Source organism: Helianthus annuus, chromosome 17 (genome assembly GCF_002127325.2).
Source record: "Helianthus annuus cultivar XRQ/B chromosome 17, HanXRQr2.0-SUNRISE, whole genome shotgun sequence".
Taxonomy (NCBI): Eukaryota; Viridiplantae; Streptophyta; class Magnoliopsida; order Asterales; family Asteraceae; genus Helianthus; species Helianthus annuus.
Window position 1 is genome coordinate 142,397,514 of NC_035449.2, and position 15,963 is coordinate 142,413,476.

The 15,963-nt window shown below is 35.6% G+C and overlaps 1 protein-coding gene across 1 annotated transcript; it reads right to left on the bottom strand.

Moving 5' to 3' along the window:
* Positions 1 to 565: 565 nt before the first annotated feature.
* LOC110873029 (DNA replication ATP-dependent helicase/nuclease JHS1) lies at positions 566 to 12,062 on the bottom strand. The gene is made up of 34 exons (XM_022121944.2): positions 11,551 to 12,062; positions 9,624 to 9,791; positions 9,369 to 9,536; positions 9,206 to 9,268; positions 8,918 to 9,124; positions 8,786 to 8,836; positions 8,637 to 8,698; positions 8,411 to 8,540; positions 8,216 to 8,326; positions 7,745 to 7,841; positions 7,478 to 7,560; positions 7,278 to 7,340; positions 6,998 to 7,153; positions 6,855 to 6,910; positions 6,695 to 6,752; positions 6,508 to 6,618; positions 6,145 to 6,201; positions 5,917 to 6,051; positions 5,594 to 5,806; positions 5,421 to 5,495; positions 5,216 to 5,337; positions 5,045 to 5,117; positions 4,605 to 4,709; positions 4,342 to 4,509; positions 3,713 to 3,782; positions 3,467 to 3,618; positions 3,302 to 3,379; positions 3,112 to 3,204; positions 2,886 to 3,023; positions 2,226 to 2,265; positions 2,080 to 2,153; positions 1,840 to 1,974; positions 1,020 to 1,139; positions 566 to 818 (listed from the first exon to the last, which is right to left on the bottom strand). The coding sequence occupies exons 1-34, from the start codon at positions 11,983 to 11,985 to the stop codon at positions 642 to 644; spliced, it is 4,044 nt and encodes a 1,347-aa protein (XP_021977636.1). The 5' UTR covers positions 11,986 to 12,062; the 3' UTR covers positions 566 to 641.
* Positions 12,063 to 15,963: the final 3,901 nt, after the last annotated feature.

Sequence of the window (15,963 nt, forward strand, 5' to 3'; positions counted from 1 at the left end):
AGCCTCTGACCGATTCAGAGATTTGCATCTTAATGGAGTCATTCAGATGTAAACAAACAGCCCCTAAGTTGATTTGTGCCTTTGTTATTTATGTTTTAAACTGAATAAAATAATTCAAAAAAATCTTTTGCATTTAACTGCCTATTTTTTATTGAAATATCCTAAAGAGTAAATTACGTTTTTGGCCCCTGTGGTTATATCATTTTTACTATATTAGCCTAAAATAAGAATTTTTAACATATCTGCCCCCATGGTCTCTATAACTAACCATTTTGGCCCCTAAGTCTAGATATCATGGGGGGCTAAAATGGTTAGTTATAAAGACCATAGGGGCCAAAATGGTTAGACTTATGGGCCAAAATGGTTAGTTACAGAGACCATGGAGGCAGATATGTTAAAAATTCTTATTTTGGGCTAATATAGTAAAAGTGATATAACCACAGGGGCCAAAAACGTAATTTACTCTATCCTAAAATGATCACCTCTAATTTCATTTGAACATTTATTTTAGAAAATTTACAAATGATCAGAAACTATATATTATTGAAGACTTGATTGCCACAACTGAACCAAAAAATGTGACATGAATTAACTTATTTCATATCAACCAATTTGAGTTGTGGAATACAGGATACAAAAATCTAGAGTGACCTCAACTGAGAGCATCTCTTGAGCTCTCCTTTGTGTTGACTGTTAATATCAATGTCTTCTTTATTTACATTCAATATGGAACATCCTTCTTCTACTTTCTCAATTAAAAGTTTCAATATTGGAACAAATGACAATGTTCTCTGTGACCCAACCATTATCAGCTTTTTCTGCAACCAAAAAACAAACAAAACATACAAAAAAATCTTAGTATTTTTATTAAAAAACACACAATCAGAATGGAAGTCCAAGTGACACCCTGCCCCGGGGGAGGCGGGGTTCATTCGACTCTTTCAGTGTTATAACTATTATTTTTATATTTCCTATTATTATTAGTTTATTACTATCATTATAATAATATAAACACGAACCTTGGCACGGGTGAGGGCCACATTGATCCTGTGCCAGTCCCCAAGCAGTGAAGATTTGCAGTTCTTTGGATTATCGCTTGACCTTACAAAGGATACCAATATGCAATCTTTGTCTCTTCCCTACATAGTTGTAAAACACATCATGAGAATTCGCTAACATTGTTCATCATCTGTTCTTATTTCTTTTCTTTTATCTTTTGTAAAAACGCATCTGTTTAACCCATTTAATCAAACATGTCAACCCATCCATAGTCGTTAATAGCGAATAGCGACAAGGGACCTATATGCTACATAGTGAATAGCGACAAATAGCGATACACTAGAAAAAGAATTTTGAAATTTTTTATATGTAAATTATATCAAAATACCTTGGTATATATGCTATTTTACATGTATATTTAACAAAAACCTATAATTCCAGCTATTTTATAGCTATATCTAATTGCTATTTACATCAAAAAAAACCTAACTGTCGCTATTCACGCTATTGGTCGCTATGACCCAGATAGCGCCACTTGATCGCCTCGCTACATAGTGCGCTATAGTGGTCGCTATAGCCGCTGTTGACAACTGTGGACCCATCACAATGTTAAACAACCATTTAACCCATATATTACAACCCTTCAACCCGTTTAGCTTGATTACAACATATCATATCAACCTGTTTAAGTTGTTTAGATACATGGGTTAAACGGGTCATGTTAGAGTTGATGAACGGGTCGTGTATTGAACCCACCAACCCGACACATTTACTATCATCACATGTACCCCATGCAACTGGAAATGTACATAGCTTTGTGTACAAAGGTTTCAGCATTACCTGGTATTTGTCAATGGTGTGTATCTCCACTGAGCTTGAAACATATTGTTTAATGAGATTGGCTTGAGAATTGTAAGGCGTTATGACACCGATATCTTCTCCCCGAATGCCTTGACAAGTCAATTTATCGGTTATCTGCAAACATCATTAAAAAAAATCAGATCAAGCTGCAGGCAAAAGAAGAGCACATTAAGTAGCAATCTCATGTGGTGAATGGAGTATTTAAAAGGCACTGCATACCTCTGTGACTATGTACGCTTCAAGTGGGTTATTTACCGTCTTGCAATCTTTAACCTCTAAACCAGGCAAAAGATCTGTGAACATAGTAATATTTGTAAGCACATGTAAGACGTAACACCTATAGAATAATAGGAGAATAAACAAACCTGTATTAATGAATATTACTTGTCTAAGTGGATCCAAAACCTGACGATTGATGGTGAAAACGACATTAAATAAAATTACAAAATAGCTGAAGATAAAGATTTAACAAATAAACATAACTAGTTTCTTTTGACGTCGCGTGTTGCGGCGAAACCGAGCAAATGATAATGTAAAACAAGCGTGTTTTAAAAATAAAGCATGTTGTTTAGAAAGCCAAACCATTAGAGCGGTTTAGTTTATCATCGTATCGCTATGACACCAAATAAATACTTTATTTTGAGTACAGCTTCATTTTTAACAAAACTTATAACGGAATGTCAGGTAAAAAATCAAGCACAACTACGTAGTTAAGTTTTTAGAAAAAAGTTATAAGCGTAAATTATTAAAGAAGTATCAAAATAATTGATAAATTAATACATATCTATAAATAGAAAAAAGAATTATAAAAAATGGTAAATGAAATATATGATTTTAAAAAAGGAAAAAAAATAAAAATACGCTATTAAAAGTAAATGTAATAATAAACTATTATATTAAATAAAGAATAATAAAAACGTATATATTATTAACAAAATAAAGTTACTATTCATCGTTCTTCATCAACAATATATATATAATAGTGACACACACACACACATATATTGAAATAGTGCTAGAATTACCTTCTTTAGCCATAATGACATAGAGGTCGAACTTGTATACACAAGTTTTGCATTTGCTACATCAGGAGAACCGCAACGTAATCTATTACCGTATATCAATGCATTGGATAGCTCCATAATGGGCGCGCACATACGGTACTGCAATTCACAACATGAAATTTCTAACATATTTATCAAATAACCAAAGAATAAAATATATTGGGTATAGAATGTAATTAATATACACCTGGCTTTGCAAAGCTGAAATCGCCTGCGGATGTGCTTCTGAAAGTCTGCAAAAGAGGCTCACACCCATTCCGCTTTCCCTAGCTTCCGTACTCTACGATACCAGAGTATATAATACGTTAGTTTTGATGCATGGTCAAAAAATTACAAAAAAAATAAAATAAAAATTTAAAAACACAAATATAAAGTACCTGTACAAGTGGAGGCAGTTGATAATGATCACCCACGAGTACAAACATTGATGCGAACATCAAAGGTCCCAACGAGACCTACAAAGAAAATCCCAACTTCAGATACTTCTAGAACAAATCTTTAGAAAAGCGGCGGTTAGATCTATAAATGTCAGAATTACATACGGGAAGTGTGATCTGTCCAGCCTCATCCATAATGCATACATCAAATTTCTTGTCAGAAAGCAAAGGGCTGGACACCCCTAAGCATGTCACTGCAACAACTTTCGTTTGGTCTAGTCTCGTCTTAATATCTTTGGTGCTTTGCATATCAGCCCCTGTGAAGAGTTTAAATATTATTAAATATGTAAAAATAAACTGATAATAGGAGGCAGGCTGTTTTGTAAAAATCATAAAGTAAAAAAATCCAACCATTAATACAATGGCTGCGAATTTCCTCATGCACGGCTTCATCTCTACCAATACGTATAAAATCAATGCCCTGAAGTAGTTAACACGTCAGTTCAGTGCATACAAAACACATAGTAGCCTCACTTTAATATTGTAGGGAAAATTGGATTTAAATAATCTGAACCCTTTCCTACTGGCCGGCAACAGTACCAATTACAGAAATGTTTTGTGACGGTCCCAACTTTTATCCTATTTTCTCCCAACGAGCTTTTTCTAGCTGAGGTCTAACCCCGTTAGTTTTTTGCGGCGTGGACTGCTTATGTGGCAAAAAAGCCAAAGTTTTGATGACGTGGACTGGTAATGTGGCGAAAAGTCAAACTTTTGATTACATGGACTGCTTATATGGCAAAGTTTTGATGGCGTGGACTGCTTATGTGGCTGTTCATGTCAGCAAAAACTAACTGGGTTAGACGATTACTTAGACCTCAGTTAAAAAAAAAGCTCGTTGAGAGAAAATTGGTTATAAGTTGGGACTGTCGCAAAATATATTTCGTTAGTTGAGAGTTGAGACTGTTGTTGGCCAATAGGTAATAGTTGGGATTATTTAAATCCAATTTTCTATATTCTAGTGTATTAAAGTGGGAAAGTACCTGAGATTTTAATTTGATGAGCAAATTATCAACGGCGGAGTTTGTGTAGGATGTTAGCAAGATGGAAGCGCCTCTCATTAAGAATGCCTTGACCGCATGGACCATGGTCGAAGTCTTTCCGGTACCAGGCATTCCGAGAATAAGTGTATAATCCTTAGCCGTAAGTATCTGAAAATTAGCTCCGTAAGTAAAGTAAAAAAGTTATATATGACAACCAGAATTAGCTCTTGTAGTGAATTGGGAAAGGATATTACTAAGCTAACCTTAAGTATTGTTTTGCGTTGATCGTCGTTTAACGTTTTCTCTGACCAAATGTAGGATACGGCAGGATCTTGACTGAATATACAGCTACCGTCATATCTAGGAGCCTACAGGAAAATGTACATGAGAATGGCCTGATTCGGGTTATGTTTTTATCTCCAAGTCTCTAACGGGTCATATAGGTAAAAATATAGCTTACTAGAAAAAGGGTTAAAAGTCGTGCAAAATGTAATTTAATGCGTAAAACCCCGTAAATCATTTTGTTCTAAATTTCAGATTATTATTGAAATATAATAGTTCTCTAATCCTCTTTGACACTGCTTGAATATAAAAAAAAATGGACAAAATAATAATAATAAAAAAAAACCCGTTGTAACCCATTACACAACCCGCCCATTTAGCCACCCAAGTGAAAAAATTTGCATGGTAAGTGGACACTCACATTAAGATCAACGATCATGCTTCGAAGGTGGGAACTCCTATCATCTTGTAGAAACATTTGAATGAGATTGAACCTTAACACAGACAAAAGAAGATAAGTTACGGAATGCATGATCCACAATATAACATGGACACTCCGTAAATCAAAACAATAATGAGATCCTCTAAATACCTCATCATTGCAAATGATGCTGTAAATTCGTCTTTATCGATCCTCCAAACCTCTTGACAAAGATCATGAATGATTTTAGAAGGACTGCTCCCTGGAAGCCTTAAACGCTTTGAAAACGAAATCTGTACAAAACACGTTAAATTAAAGTTTTCATGACAATGAATAGAAAATACTTTGTAAAGGTAGAATAAGTAAATGGTCATACCGTGACATTGATGCGGGTCATGTCCATTATTACACCTCTTCCGACCACTAGACGGCCAGGATCGGTGCTCAAGATCTAAGAAAGTAAGAATAAGTAAACATGAGACTAATAAGTTGGGAACTTGATGTAAAAAAGTAACAACAAATATCAAATTCTATAAATATCAAAAGTACCACGTAGTCTCCGGTTTTAAGTGAGCATTCCAAGTCTTTTCCTGAAGATGAAGGATTTAAATCTTGACGCATAAAGCGATAAACAAACCGATTGCCTTGAATGAAGTTCTTATCTGGAACTTGATCTGAAGTGTCAAGAACAATGGAGGATAGACAAGTACTTGAATGTGAACCGTTCATACTACGCCGGCCCCACATTTCTTTCCTCACAACCTGGAATTAAATAAAAACATAAAAGGACGGAAAAAAAAAGTTTAAGTGAAAAAGATAAATATGAAGTTAGTTATGACTTATGAGTGTAGTTCGTATATAACTATTTATACCTCCAATTCATTTGCTTCTAAATCAATCAACCTTTCCCATTTCTTAAGAAAGTTACAATGACCAGTTGTTAAATGGTTCACAAGTGAGCTGTAAACGTCACCTAATCCGCTGCCCTCAATACTTCCGCTATGTGCCTTCAGAATATAACAAAACCGTCATTATTAAAAAGCAATAAAGTTTGCAAGGTTTTATGTTGGCAATTTGCTTCCATAAAACAAAAATGTTACCTTATGGTAGACTGTACAAGCGTTAAGATGCCTACAATTTTTGCATGTGTTTGGGACCTGAAACAATTAAACCATCTATTAACTCAAAAAGTAATGCATCATAAAATATTAAATAATTTCAGATGCTATTTTCCAAAATATTATAATTATTTTGTACCAATACAAATAATATATTATTTCAATCATAATCTCATTTTATAAATAAACTGATGTAAAGGTTTTGTGCACTGTAAATACACTTTGGGCGACTTTCGACCCGTTTCCTTTTATGGTAATTTTATTTTAGCGTTCATAAGTAAATAAGTCGAAATTGCCGCCTAAATAAGTATCTACGGATCGATAGGATAATGTATAACTAAAAACCTGCAACATTGGTGGAAGTTGCTGAGTCATCGATGCCTTCAGAAGATCACTAGCAAGTTCATTACGTCGCATAATTAGCCCGACCAAATCAGATCTCCGAACAGCAATTCCCTTTAAAGAAGTAAACAAAAATTAAGAAATAGTCTTGGGTACACTGAGAAGCGAAGCTTTTTGCGTAAAGTTTTACCTGGGTCTGATCTGTATGAAGATAATATAGTAGACCATAATCTATATTCTTTTTGTACCTAAAAAAAAAAAAAAAAAGAAAAAAAAGAGGAAAAGAAGTAAACAAGAAGAACAAATACAAAGCTCATGGATATAATATATATGGTGAATATATATAACACCTTTCGGACATAAGGAGAGTATACAACATCACTTGGGCACTGTGTTCAATGGCTGCCTGCATTTTCACAGATTAGAAGTGATCTAACCGAATTAGTGTGAAAAATTTAATAAATAAGGTGAAGAACATGAGCATACGGCATACCTGCCCATTAGTTGCTTTTCCGGTTTTGAACTCTAGGGGCATTATAAAATCGGTGGTTTGATTAGATTTAGAAGCAACTTTTACATGCATAGATGCATCTATAACTCCTTTTAACCCGTATTTTGGAGCCCACGCCATTTCCTCAATATCAATCACCTAAATTAAAGAGAAAATCGGAGCATATTTCTTAAACGTGAACAAGCAAATAAAAAAAGTAAAATTTTGTCATCAATGTGTTTTCACAAAACAAATGAGACCACATGAGAAGCCGGAAGCGTACCTCGGATACCTTCACCTTCTTAACTCCATCATTAGATCCAAAATCAACACTAGAAGAAGGGCTCTGCACAAATTGATAATTGTTAAAGACGTGTGCATAGCCTGTACAAACTGTATACGAAAAAAGGTTCCTAATGTGAATGCAAAGATAACAACTGGACTTTGAAGCGTTCAAAGTTTAGATACAACTGGGCTCTGCACCTTTGAATCTCGGAAGAACAAGATCCACTTTAATAACCGTGGGATTGCTTCGAGCATGGTCTTGTGAATGTCACCTTCGTATACTGCAGTGACAAACAAAAAAATATTCATTTCATATATGTGACAATTTATTCCTCCATTTTCTGCACCATGCAGTGATGTATTTACACATCCAAATAATATAAGAAACACTTAGCAAATTATAACATAAATATTATTTTCATGTTCTGTACGTTTCTCATGCATAAAAAGGTAAGTTTTATTCACCTTTACAAGCAAATAGGCTCTCATAATTCTTCTGAAGCAAGACTCTTGCATACTCTTCAAGAAACTCCTTGGTTGGACTTTCCCTAAGAAGTCCAGCCTATAATAAAAATAGAACTCATTCAGCTTACAATATAATGGCAATGATTACGACCCATTTATTTATATATGGGTCGCTTTGAGTTAACTTTTATCTCTAATGAATAAAAAATAGCTTAAAAAGAAACAGGTCAAAAGTATCTCCAAGTGTAGTTTTAACGCAAAAAACCTCCTAATCATTAATTATTATTGATACAAAGCAATATGTAACCATACTTGACAATTAATTATTGAAAAACACAACTTTCGAGAAAAAGTGTTTTCGGACAACCTGGCCCAACCCTGTTTCAACGTGAATTAAAAAGTTACATGTTTGATTAAGATATTTTTAACCCTAAACCAAAGAATAATTAATGATATTTTTTAGCCAGTGACCTGGAATAGTTGATGCAATAAAGTGCCAACTAGTGCTGCAGCTGACTGTTCATTGTTTTTTAACCTCTCATCCAGAACGGTGCGTCGTGGACAGCTGAAACTAGCAGCCACCTGTCAGCATTTCAAATTATAGTTCAGAACTCAAAAAAAATTACGATTGACCAGTTGTGCTAAAGTAGAAATAAAAAAAATTACCCGGGTTCCAGATACCAATATATCCGGGTGAACGATTAGAAAATTTTTGTCACGGTTCACCTCACATATTCCCTCATTGAATTCACCAATAACATGTACGGTATCTCCAGGTGCTATGACACTATAAAACCTGGAAAATAAATATATATAAACTTCAATACGAATATACGATCATCATAAAGGGTGGTACAGAGAATAAAAACAGAAGACGATTTTATGTACATACCAATCATCTGACAAATACACAGACCGCTCTTCTCCACATTCCTCATCCAGTAACCTTAAAACCTGCACACGGTATCGTATATTCGTATTATAACAAAACTCATAACACGCTGGAGTAAAACCGGTACGCATAATATTTCAGAAGCAAACCTTTGAAGTACGCTGTAAACCATTTGAACCTACAAACTGCTTCTCCGATACCTAAAGTAGAGAATGGTGAATCACGAATAGTTTCTATTATTATCAACCCAAAACAGTAACTTCATGAATTCTGAAGCATACCTCAAACACAAGAAAATAGACATTGGCCGGTTCTGTCGTGACATTTTTGGTTGAACCCACTGATGATCCTTCTACAACGTCGGACTTTAATCGTATTTCATTGCTTTGTTTACTTCCATATGAAGTTGATGCGGTTCTGGTATCTGTAGATACTTGATCTTCAACACATATTACGTCTTCTACTTGATCTAGCAGTTCAAGCAATGCCTGTACGAATCCGATAGGCGGTGTTAATAGCCAATCTGTATACAACGGTTTTAAGTAAAACATCGGCTTATAAGTAGAGACCTTTTTGTGTTGCCTTGAACCAAGATGACTTGATTCTCCATTAGTATCTATGCTATCAGAAGTCTGTATTTAATTCATACAAATTAATCATACTACAAAATTATTTAAAAATAAATAAACAAATAAAACAGGGTGTGGTCATGACAAAGAAGAGATTAAAAACCTTATTATGGCATGACGGTGGGGTCGTGAAAGGACTCCTAAAACTTGCATTACTCTTATCAGTTGCTTTCTCGTTACTACCGCATGAAAGCATATCTTGCTCAAGGTTACGGCTTTCCAAATTAATCCCCTTTATAAGCTTGACTGTTGAAGAAGAAGAAGAAGAAACCTGCATCACGAGCATCGACATTATGACAAGAATTGTGTTTAGAAATTAGAAAAATCAAATGGTAGCACCAAAAAATAGGTTACATGCCTTGTCATCAGAACTTTGTTTAAACTTCATAATGTTGAACCGTGAACATTCTTTTAAAACTTTTCGCCCGTCCGCTATATTCTTTGTCAGTGCATAAAGTCGCTCGTTAACTGGTGAAATTCTCCATGTGACTTCATCACCTCCATCATCCTGGCTTTGGTTTATCAACTACCAGAATATGATTGATACGAAAAAAACATGTCATGTCTCAAACTATACTGCAATTATTTTAAAACAAAGCAAGTATTACAGTTGCACATAGTCAACTGTTTACATAGGAACGGGCAAGCTATACGAACAGCACTGACACACTATCCACACACCACTTACATGTCACACAGCCCGTATAACATTATCTTCATATCATACGACCAATATAAGAATAAAAGAAAGTTTTATACACATCGTTTTACAAGTTGTGGCTATATGGCCTTGTCTATGTTGTCAAAAGCGCAGCGAGGTGCGCGCCTAGGCGCCCGGGCGCAGCGAGGCGCCCGGGCGCAGCGAGGCGCGCCTAGAGCGCCTGGTGGTAGCCTAGGCGCAAAAACGGGCTTTTTTTGAAAAAACAGTTCTGAGGCGCAAAAAACGTGGTTGAGGCACAGGGAAAAAAGGTAAAACAGAACAAATGACCAATTGACCATACTAAAAACGAAACCAAGTGCGTGCAAAAACTGGCTCACGCGGGCCCGGGTTTCCGGAGCTGCATTCGTGTCCGCAGGTTGCGCGGGAACGTACGAGTTCAACCAACTTCAAGCTCAGAAACTCATTTTCAAAGCATAACATATTTTTTATATTTTTTTCTCTATGTGCGCTTTTCTTAAAAAAGCCCACGCTTTTTTTGCACCTTGCGCCTAGGCTCCGGGCGAGGCCGATGCGCCTCGCCTGCGCCTTGCGTCTTTGACAACATTGGGCCTTGTAACTTTTTTGAAAGTGACAAATGTGACAGCACACACTACTGCAAAAGTTATACGGCCCGTATGACATATGGGGGTGGTGTGTGTATAGCAGCACTCACTTACGTAACCCATTGTTCATCAACGCCATCATCTTGGCTTTGGTCTACCAACTACCATAGTGTGATTGATACAAAGAAAACATGCCATGTCTCAAACCATACTACAGTTTTAGGAAACAAAGCAAATATTACAGCTTCACATAGTCAACTATTTACATAGTAACAGGCTATACAAACACCACTAACACACTATCCACACACCACTTACATACCATACGGCACGTATAACATTTTCCCTGTATCAATAGCCAGTATAAAATTTTCTCCATGTCATATGGCCCATGTAACAAAAGAAAAAACAATATACGGGCCGTTTTACAAGTCACTTGAGGTGATCTGAAACAGTTATACACCACATATAACCACCATATGCCATGGGTTTAAAAAGCGCGTCTGAAGCACGCGCGTCTGAGGCACGCTGAGGCGCAACCCCCATCGCCTCAGCCCTACACCAGACGCACTGTTTACAAGAAGCACAGCAAAGACACGATTTTTGGCTAATAACTGACCCTGAGGCGCGCCCCTCATGTATTTTCCATCTTTTTGTACAGCGCCTCAGGTACGAAAAGCGGTGCGCTTTTGCGCTTGACGCTTCGGTTTTAAACCTTCTCGCTTTTGTGCACTTCTCGATTATTTAAACCAAGAATACGCCCCGTATGACATGTGGAAAGTGGTGTAACTATAGCAACACCCATTTACATAAGCTCATTCTTAATCACCTTATCTCTCCTTCACATCAACAAACCCAACCCCAAAATCAAATACAAATAAAATCTAGACCAGGCACTATTAAAGGCATTGAACATACACACACATACATATAATCTCAAGCTAAAAAACATTTATGTAAATCTTGAATTTCAAACCTACACATAAATTAATAAAAATAAAAGTGGGTTACTAATATCATACCATCCCAGGTGAAAACTTTATCCGTTTCCGAGAAACAGATTTGCAAAACTCCGGCGAAACCTCCAACAACTGATTCCCACTTCCATTTTCCCTAACAACAACCGGTAACAAATCCTCAGTAGGAGTACTCTGAGACCCGTTTTTTCCACCAACATTATTATTTCTAGGGTTTATCCCCAAATCGGAACTGCATTTAGCTTCATTGCGGACCGCAACCCCGTCACTGCTACTTGGTTTTTCTGGGTCCGAGGATTGCTTGGTCGCAGGTTCTTTAGGGGGTTGGTGTTTCTGTGAGTTTTGTGTGTGGCGATCGAAGAAGTGTTGGATGCCGAATTTGGAGGGTTTTTGGGATGATTGTTGTTGGGTTTGGTTTGATTTTTTTGATCCACTGGCGCCGGCGGTGGTGGGTTTGGTCGGCTTCTTCCTCGGAGGCATATCTTCAAGAACGATGGTGTCTCTTGTGTGTGTGTTGTGTGTGTGAGTGAGAGAGAGAGAGAGAGAGAAAGAGAGGGGGGAGGAAAAATGGAGTTTCCCGCCAGAAAAAGGGACTTTTTAAGTGTGTGATATGACGTAATTGCCCCTTCATGTTACAATTTACATCTAGGAGCTAGGGTACCGTACCATACCGTTCCTCAAAATCGTTAAAAATGGGTATCGGTACGATACGGTATTTAAAGGTAAAAAGTGATTAAATACCGTATCATACCGAACCAAAAGTACGGGTCCTAGAAAACGCCAAAAATGGGTATTGAAGTGGTATTGAAATTTAATCGGTACGGTTTGATACCGGTGTTTTCGGTACCCATCTTGAGCAGGGATGGCAATATGTCAAATGAAGCGTGTTTTTAACGTTTTTTGTATTAATTTTAAAAATACGTCGTTTATTTATTTACTTTTATCTTTCAGAGTAAAAAATGCATAAAGTGACAAAAGGAGCGAGTTCACAACGAAATACAAGACTTTAACAGGAAATCAGAATAGTCACACACCCTAGTGGTTCGTTTTCTCATAAAAGACAAAAGATGAGCTCTGACAAGGGGTCGTGTCTGGTCAAGCACGCCCTCGTGTCACCCCTATAGCAGAACAAGATAAAATAGCCCACCACGCACGTGTCGTGCCTCCTTAGGACGACCACGTGGCATATCCTCGAAAGATTTGCAAATCTAAGGACAATGGAACCACAAACTTGACTTGGGTCGTGTTTATGTACAACTCTAATCAGAAAAGACAAAATGGACTCGGAAGACTCTTCACACGAGTCGTGCCTCATCAGGCACGAGGTTGTGCCTCCCCCATGTTCCAGCCTATAAATAGGAAGCATGTGTTGACATTCTCTTCATCCTTTGACACCCATACTCTCTTTCATGCATCACCACATTTCCATCTTGTATAGTGTTTGGTTTGTCTTGGGATCTAGGATTGTAATAATATAGATTTATAACAATTTAGTCTTGTTGATTAACATGTTTATTCATACATGCTTGATGATGTTCGTCATTATGGCCATTTTTTCGCTGAAGTTCTTGCATAACTTGGTGAGGATGAACCTTTAATGTCCTTTTTAATTTCATAGTTTTGGACTTTTCATTTTGTCACACCCTGACTTTTGCGGACGAATGGTTATTGGTGTGACTTCCTTAATACCATAGCATTCAATCATAACAACGCTATATGATAAAACCATAAGATGTTCATCCATATATTAAGTTTAGAAAATACCACAACATACTTGTTTGAAACATCGACACCAAATTCAAGTTACAAACCACAACATGTTTAAATGAGTTCATGAAGACTCAACAAAAGACTTTAAATAAAACCGGGTTTAGAAACATGTATCCAGTCCAGGAATAAGATACATCTCCTAAACCCTACGACCACGGATGACATCTTTTATTTATGACGCAGCTTGAACACATGCAACACCTGCCAGATCCACTTAGTTCCCTGAAATACATGTAATTTGAAAACATCAACAAAAGTTGAGTGAGTTCCTGTGTTTGTATAAGTATGTATAAACCTTGTAAACATTGTATGTAAATCCCGGTATGAAAGCAAACAAGGAAAAGATCACCAATGGTTTGCAAGGCCACTTATATGTGTGACGATGTAGGAAGACTCAAACCTAGCAAATTTGTACCGGGCTTCCAGCTGGAAGACATAGTCACCCTATGGGCCACCCTGGTCCTCATGGGTGTGGGCTCGCTACACCCAAATAGATCTATCACTCATGCCCCTCGGTCCTTATACGAGGATTAATGGTCCCAAGTATCCGCCTACCCATTCACATGATCTATGGTTCTTTCCTAGGCTAATCATACCAATAGTATTCGTATGTAATCCATTTGTAACATGTATTTCACCCCCGAAGTTAATAAACAAAACAGTTTAAAGAAAAGGGGGACATGAACTCACAGTATTGCGTCTTCAGAATCGTAACCCAAATCTCCTCAGCGAACACGACTCCCTACAATGTACTAATGGATATTAGACGAACGGGTCGTGCCTTGGCTTAGAGTTTAACGTTTTTGAGTTACGTTTCTTATGTTCCCAATATTATTCCAGGTTATAATTACTTGTTAAACTAATAATTATTTTAACTTTAAATTATATTTAATTTTGGAATAATTGTTTAAACAATATTTTGTAATAATACTTCTCAAGTATTTACTTTCGTATTTCCTTCCCAAGGATGGGGGTATCTTATACATGTATATTTGCATTCTTGTATTTGTAGTTCCAAAATAATATATTTTTAAGTCTAACTTAGAAAATATATTTAAGCTTATTTTGCCCAAAAATAATGTATTTCAAGAGAATATATATTTTTCTCAAAAATCATATATCTTCTAAATATACAAAGAAAATATAGTTTTACTCCCAAAATATATATATATATATATATATATATATATATATATATATATATTTCTCCTTGTCAAAATATGATATAACTTTGTAATATTTACAACAATCATATTTTCATTTCTTGTATCCAAAATAATATTTACCAAAAACATATTTATAACGGTATTTTTCGGAATATTGTGTAAGTTACGTTCTTATGTTTGGTTCCACAATATTAGGTATGTAACTTATATATTTATTCCTTGTGATTTTTTGTATTATTTTGGATTGTAAATTCTTGGTATTCTGTTAAGTTATATTACATTAATCCTAAAATAATATAACTATTACACCAAGTATACAAATAATCACACAATGTGTCTTTAATGTAAATATATATTCTAAATACATATTTATCCATTTTTATTTATAAAAACCAACCTCCAATACTTGTATTTTGTAACAAAATCTATGGCAAAGTTTATTTCGAAAACCATAGTTAAAACACACTTGTTAATATTTGTTTATAAAGTATTTTTCTAAGTGTTTGTATTTTTAGAAAATTTTGTCATAGTTTCCCCTAAAAATGAAGGTGTCCATGCTATTAAAGTATATCATTTTATTTTCAAAATCATCACAAACAATCAATAATAAACCCTTAACAACTTACACTTACCAAGTGCCAAAACTATGCTATTTACATAATAATCATGAACTTAAATTTCTCATAAAAACTTGTAGTAACTTGGTATGGTGTTTAGTATACTTAGTTACCCTTTAAAGTATGTTTATTTCTTTAAAAATCTCATTCTTGAAAGATTTGAGTGTTTACAACTTGTAAACATATTTTGCAAAAACGTTTCTTTATGAAATCCTCTTGTTTCTCAAGTGTTTCTACACTTGTTTTATCACTAAAAATAGTGTGTGTTTAAGTAAGAACCAAGATTTTCTAAAAATCATATTTTGAACTTGGTTCTTTTGGAAAACCATCCATAAATCTTAGATCCATATGATTACTAACTCATTTTGATTATTATTTTTCAAGAAATCACTTTATTCTTCAAGTTCATGCTTGCACATGAGGATGATCATCTTGTTTCATCACATATTCATCCTCTCACTTGCTAGATCATGCGTTTAATCACAATCTAGCAAGCTCCTTATGATAATCAACATCATAATCTCAAGAAAATGACAATCAAGTATCATACATACACTAAACAACATAGTTTCATCAAGATTTCATCATATGTTAAGCTTATGTTCATGATTCAAGATTATGTTCTTTTAGTGTTCTTCATGATCATCAATGTATAACATCTTTTAACCAACAAAATATGAAGTATCAAGAGTTCATAAGGGCGTTACTACTAGCACAAGGGCTATGGAAGAACACTTGATGTTGTAGATGACAAAAGTGGTGGATAAAAGCAAGTGAGAAAGGTCCTTCCACTTCTGATGCCACCAAGCTTCCTTATGCACCCTTGAACACCTTTGTGTGGCCTTAGAATGGATGAGTTTGAATGAATGATGATGGTGGTAGATGGTGGTGGGTTCGGCCAAGAA

What these genes read in the sequence shown, in the direction of transcription:
- LOC110873029 (XM_022121944.2), bottom strand. Translation starts at nt 11,985, where the DNA reads ATGCCTCCGAGGAAGAAGCCGACCAAACCCACCACCGCCGGCGCCAGT. An exon ending in TTCATACAGATCAGACCCAG is followed by an intron (nt 6,619 to 6,694) that starts GTAAAACTTTAC and finishes ACTTCTTTAAAG; the next exon opens with GGAATTGCTGTTCGGAGATC. An exon ending in AGTAATATTCATTAATACAG is followed by an intron (nt 2,154 to 2,225) that starts GTTTGTTTATTC and finishes CTATGTTCACAG; the next exon opens with ATCTTTTGCCTGGTTTAGAG.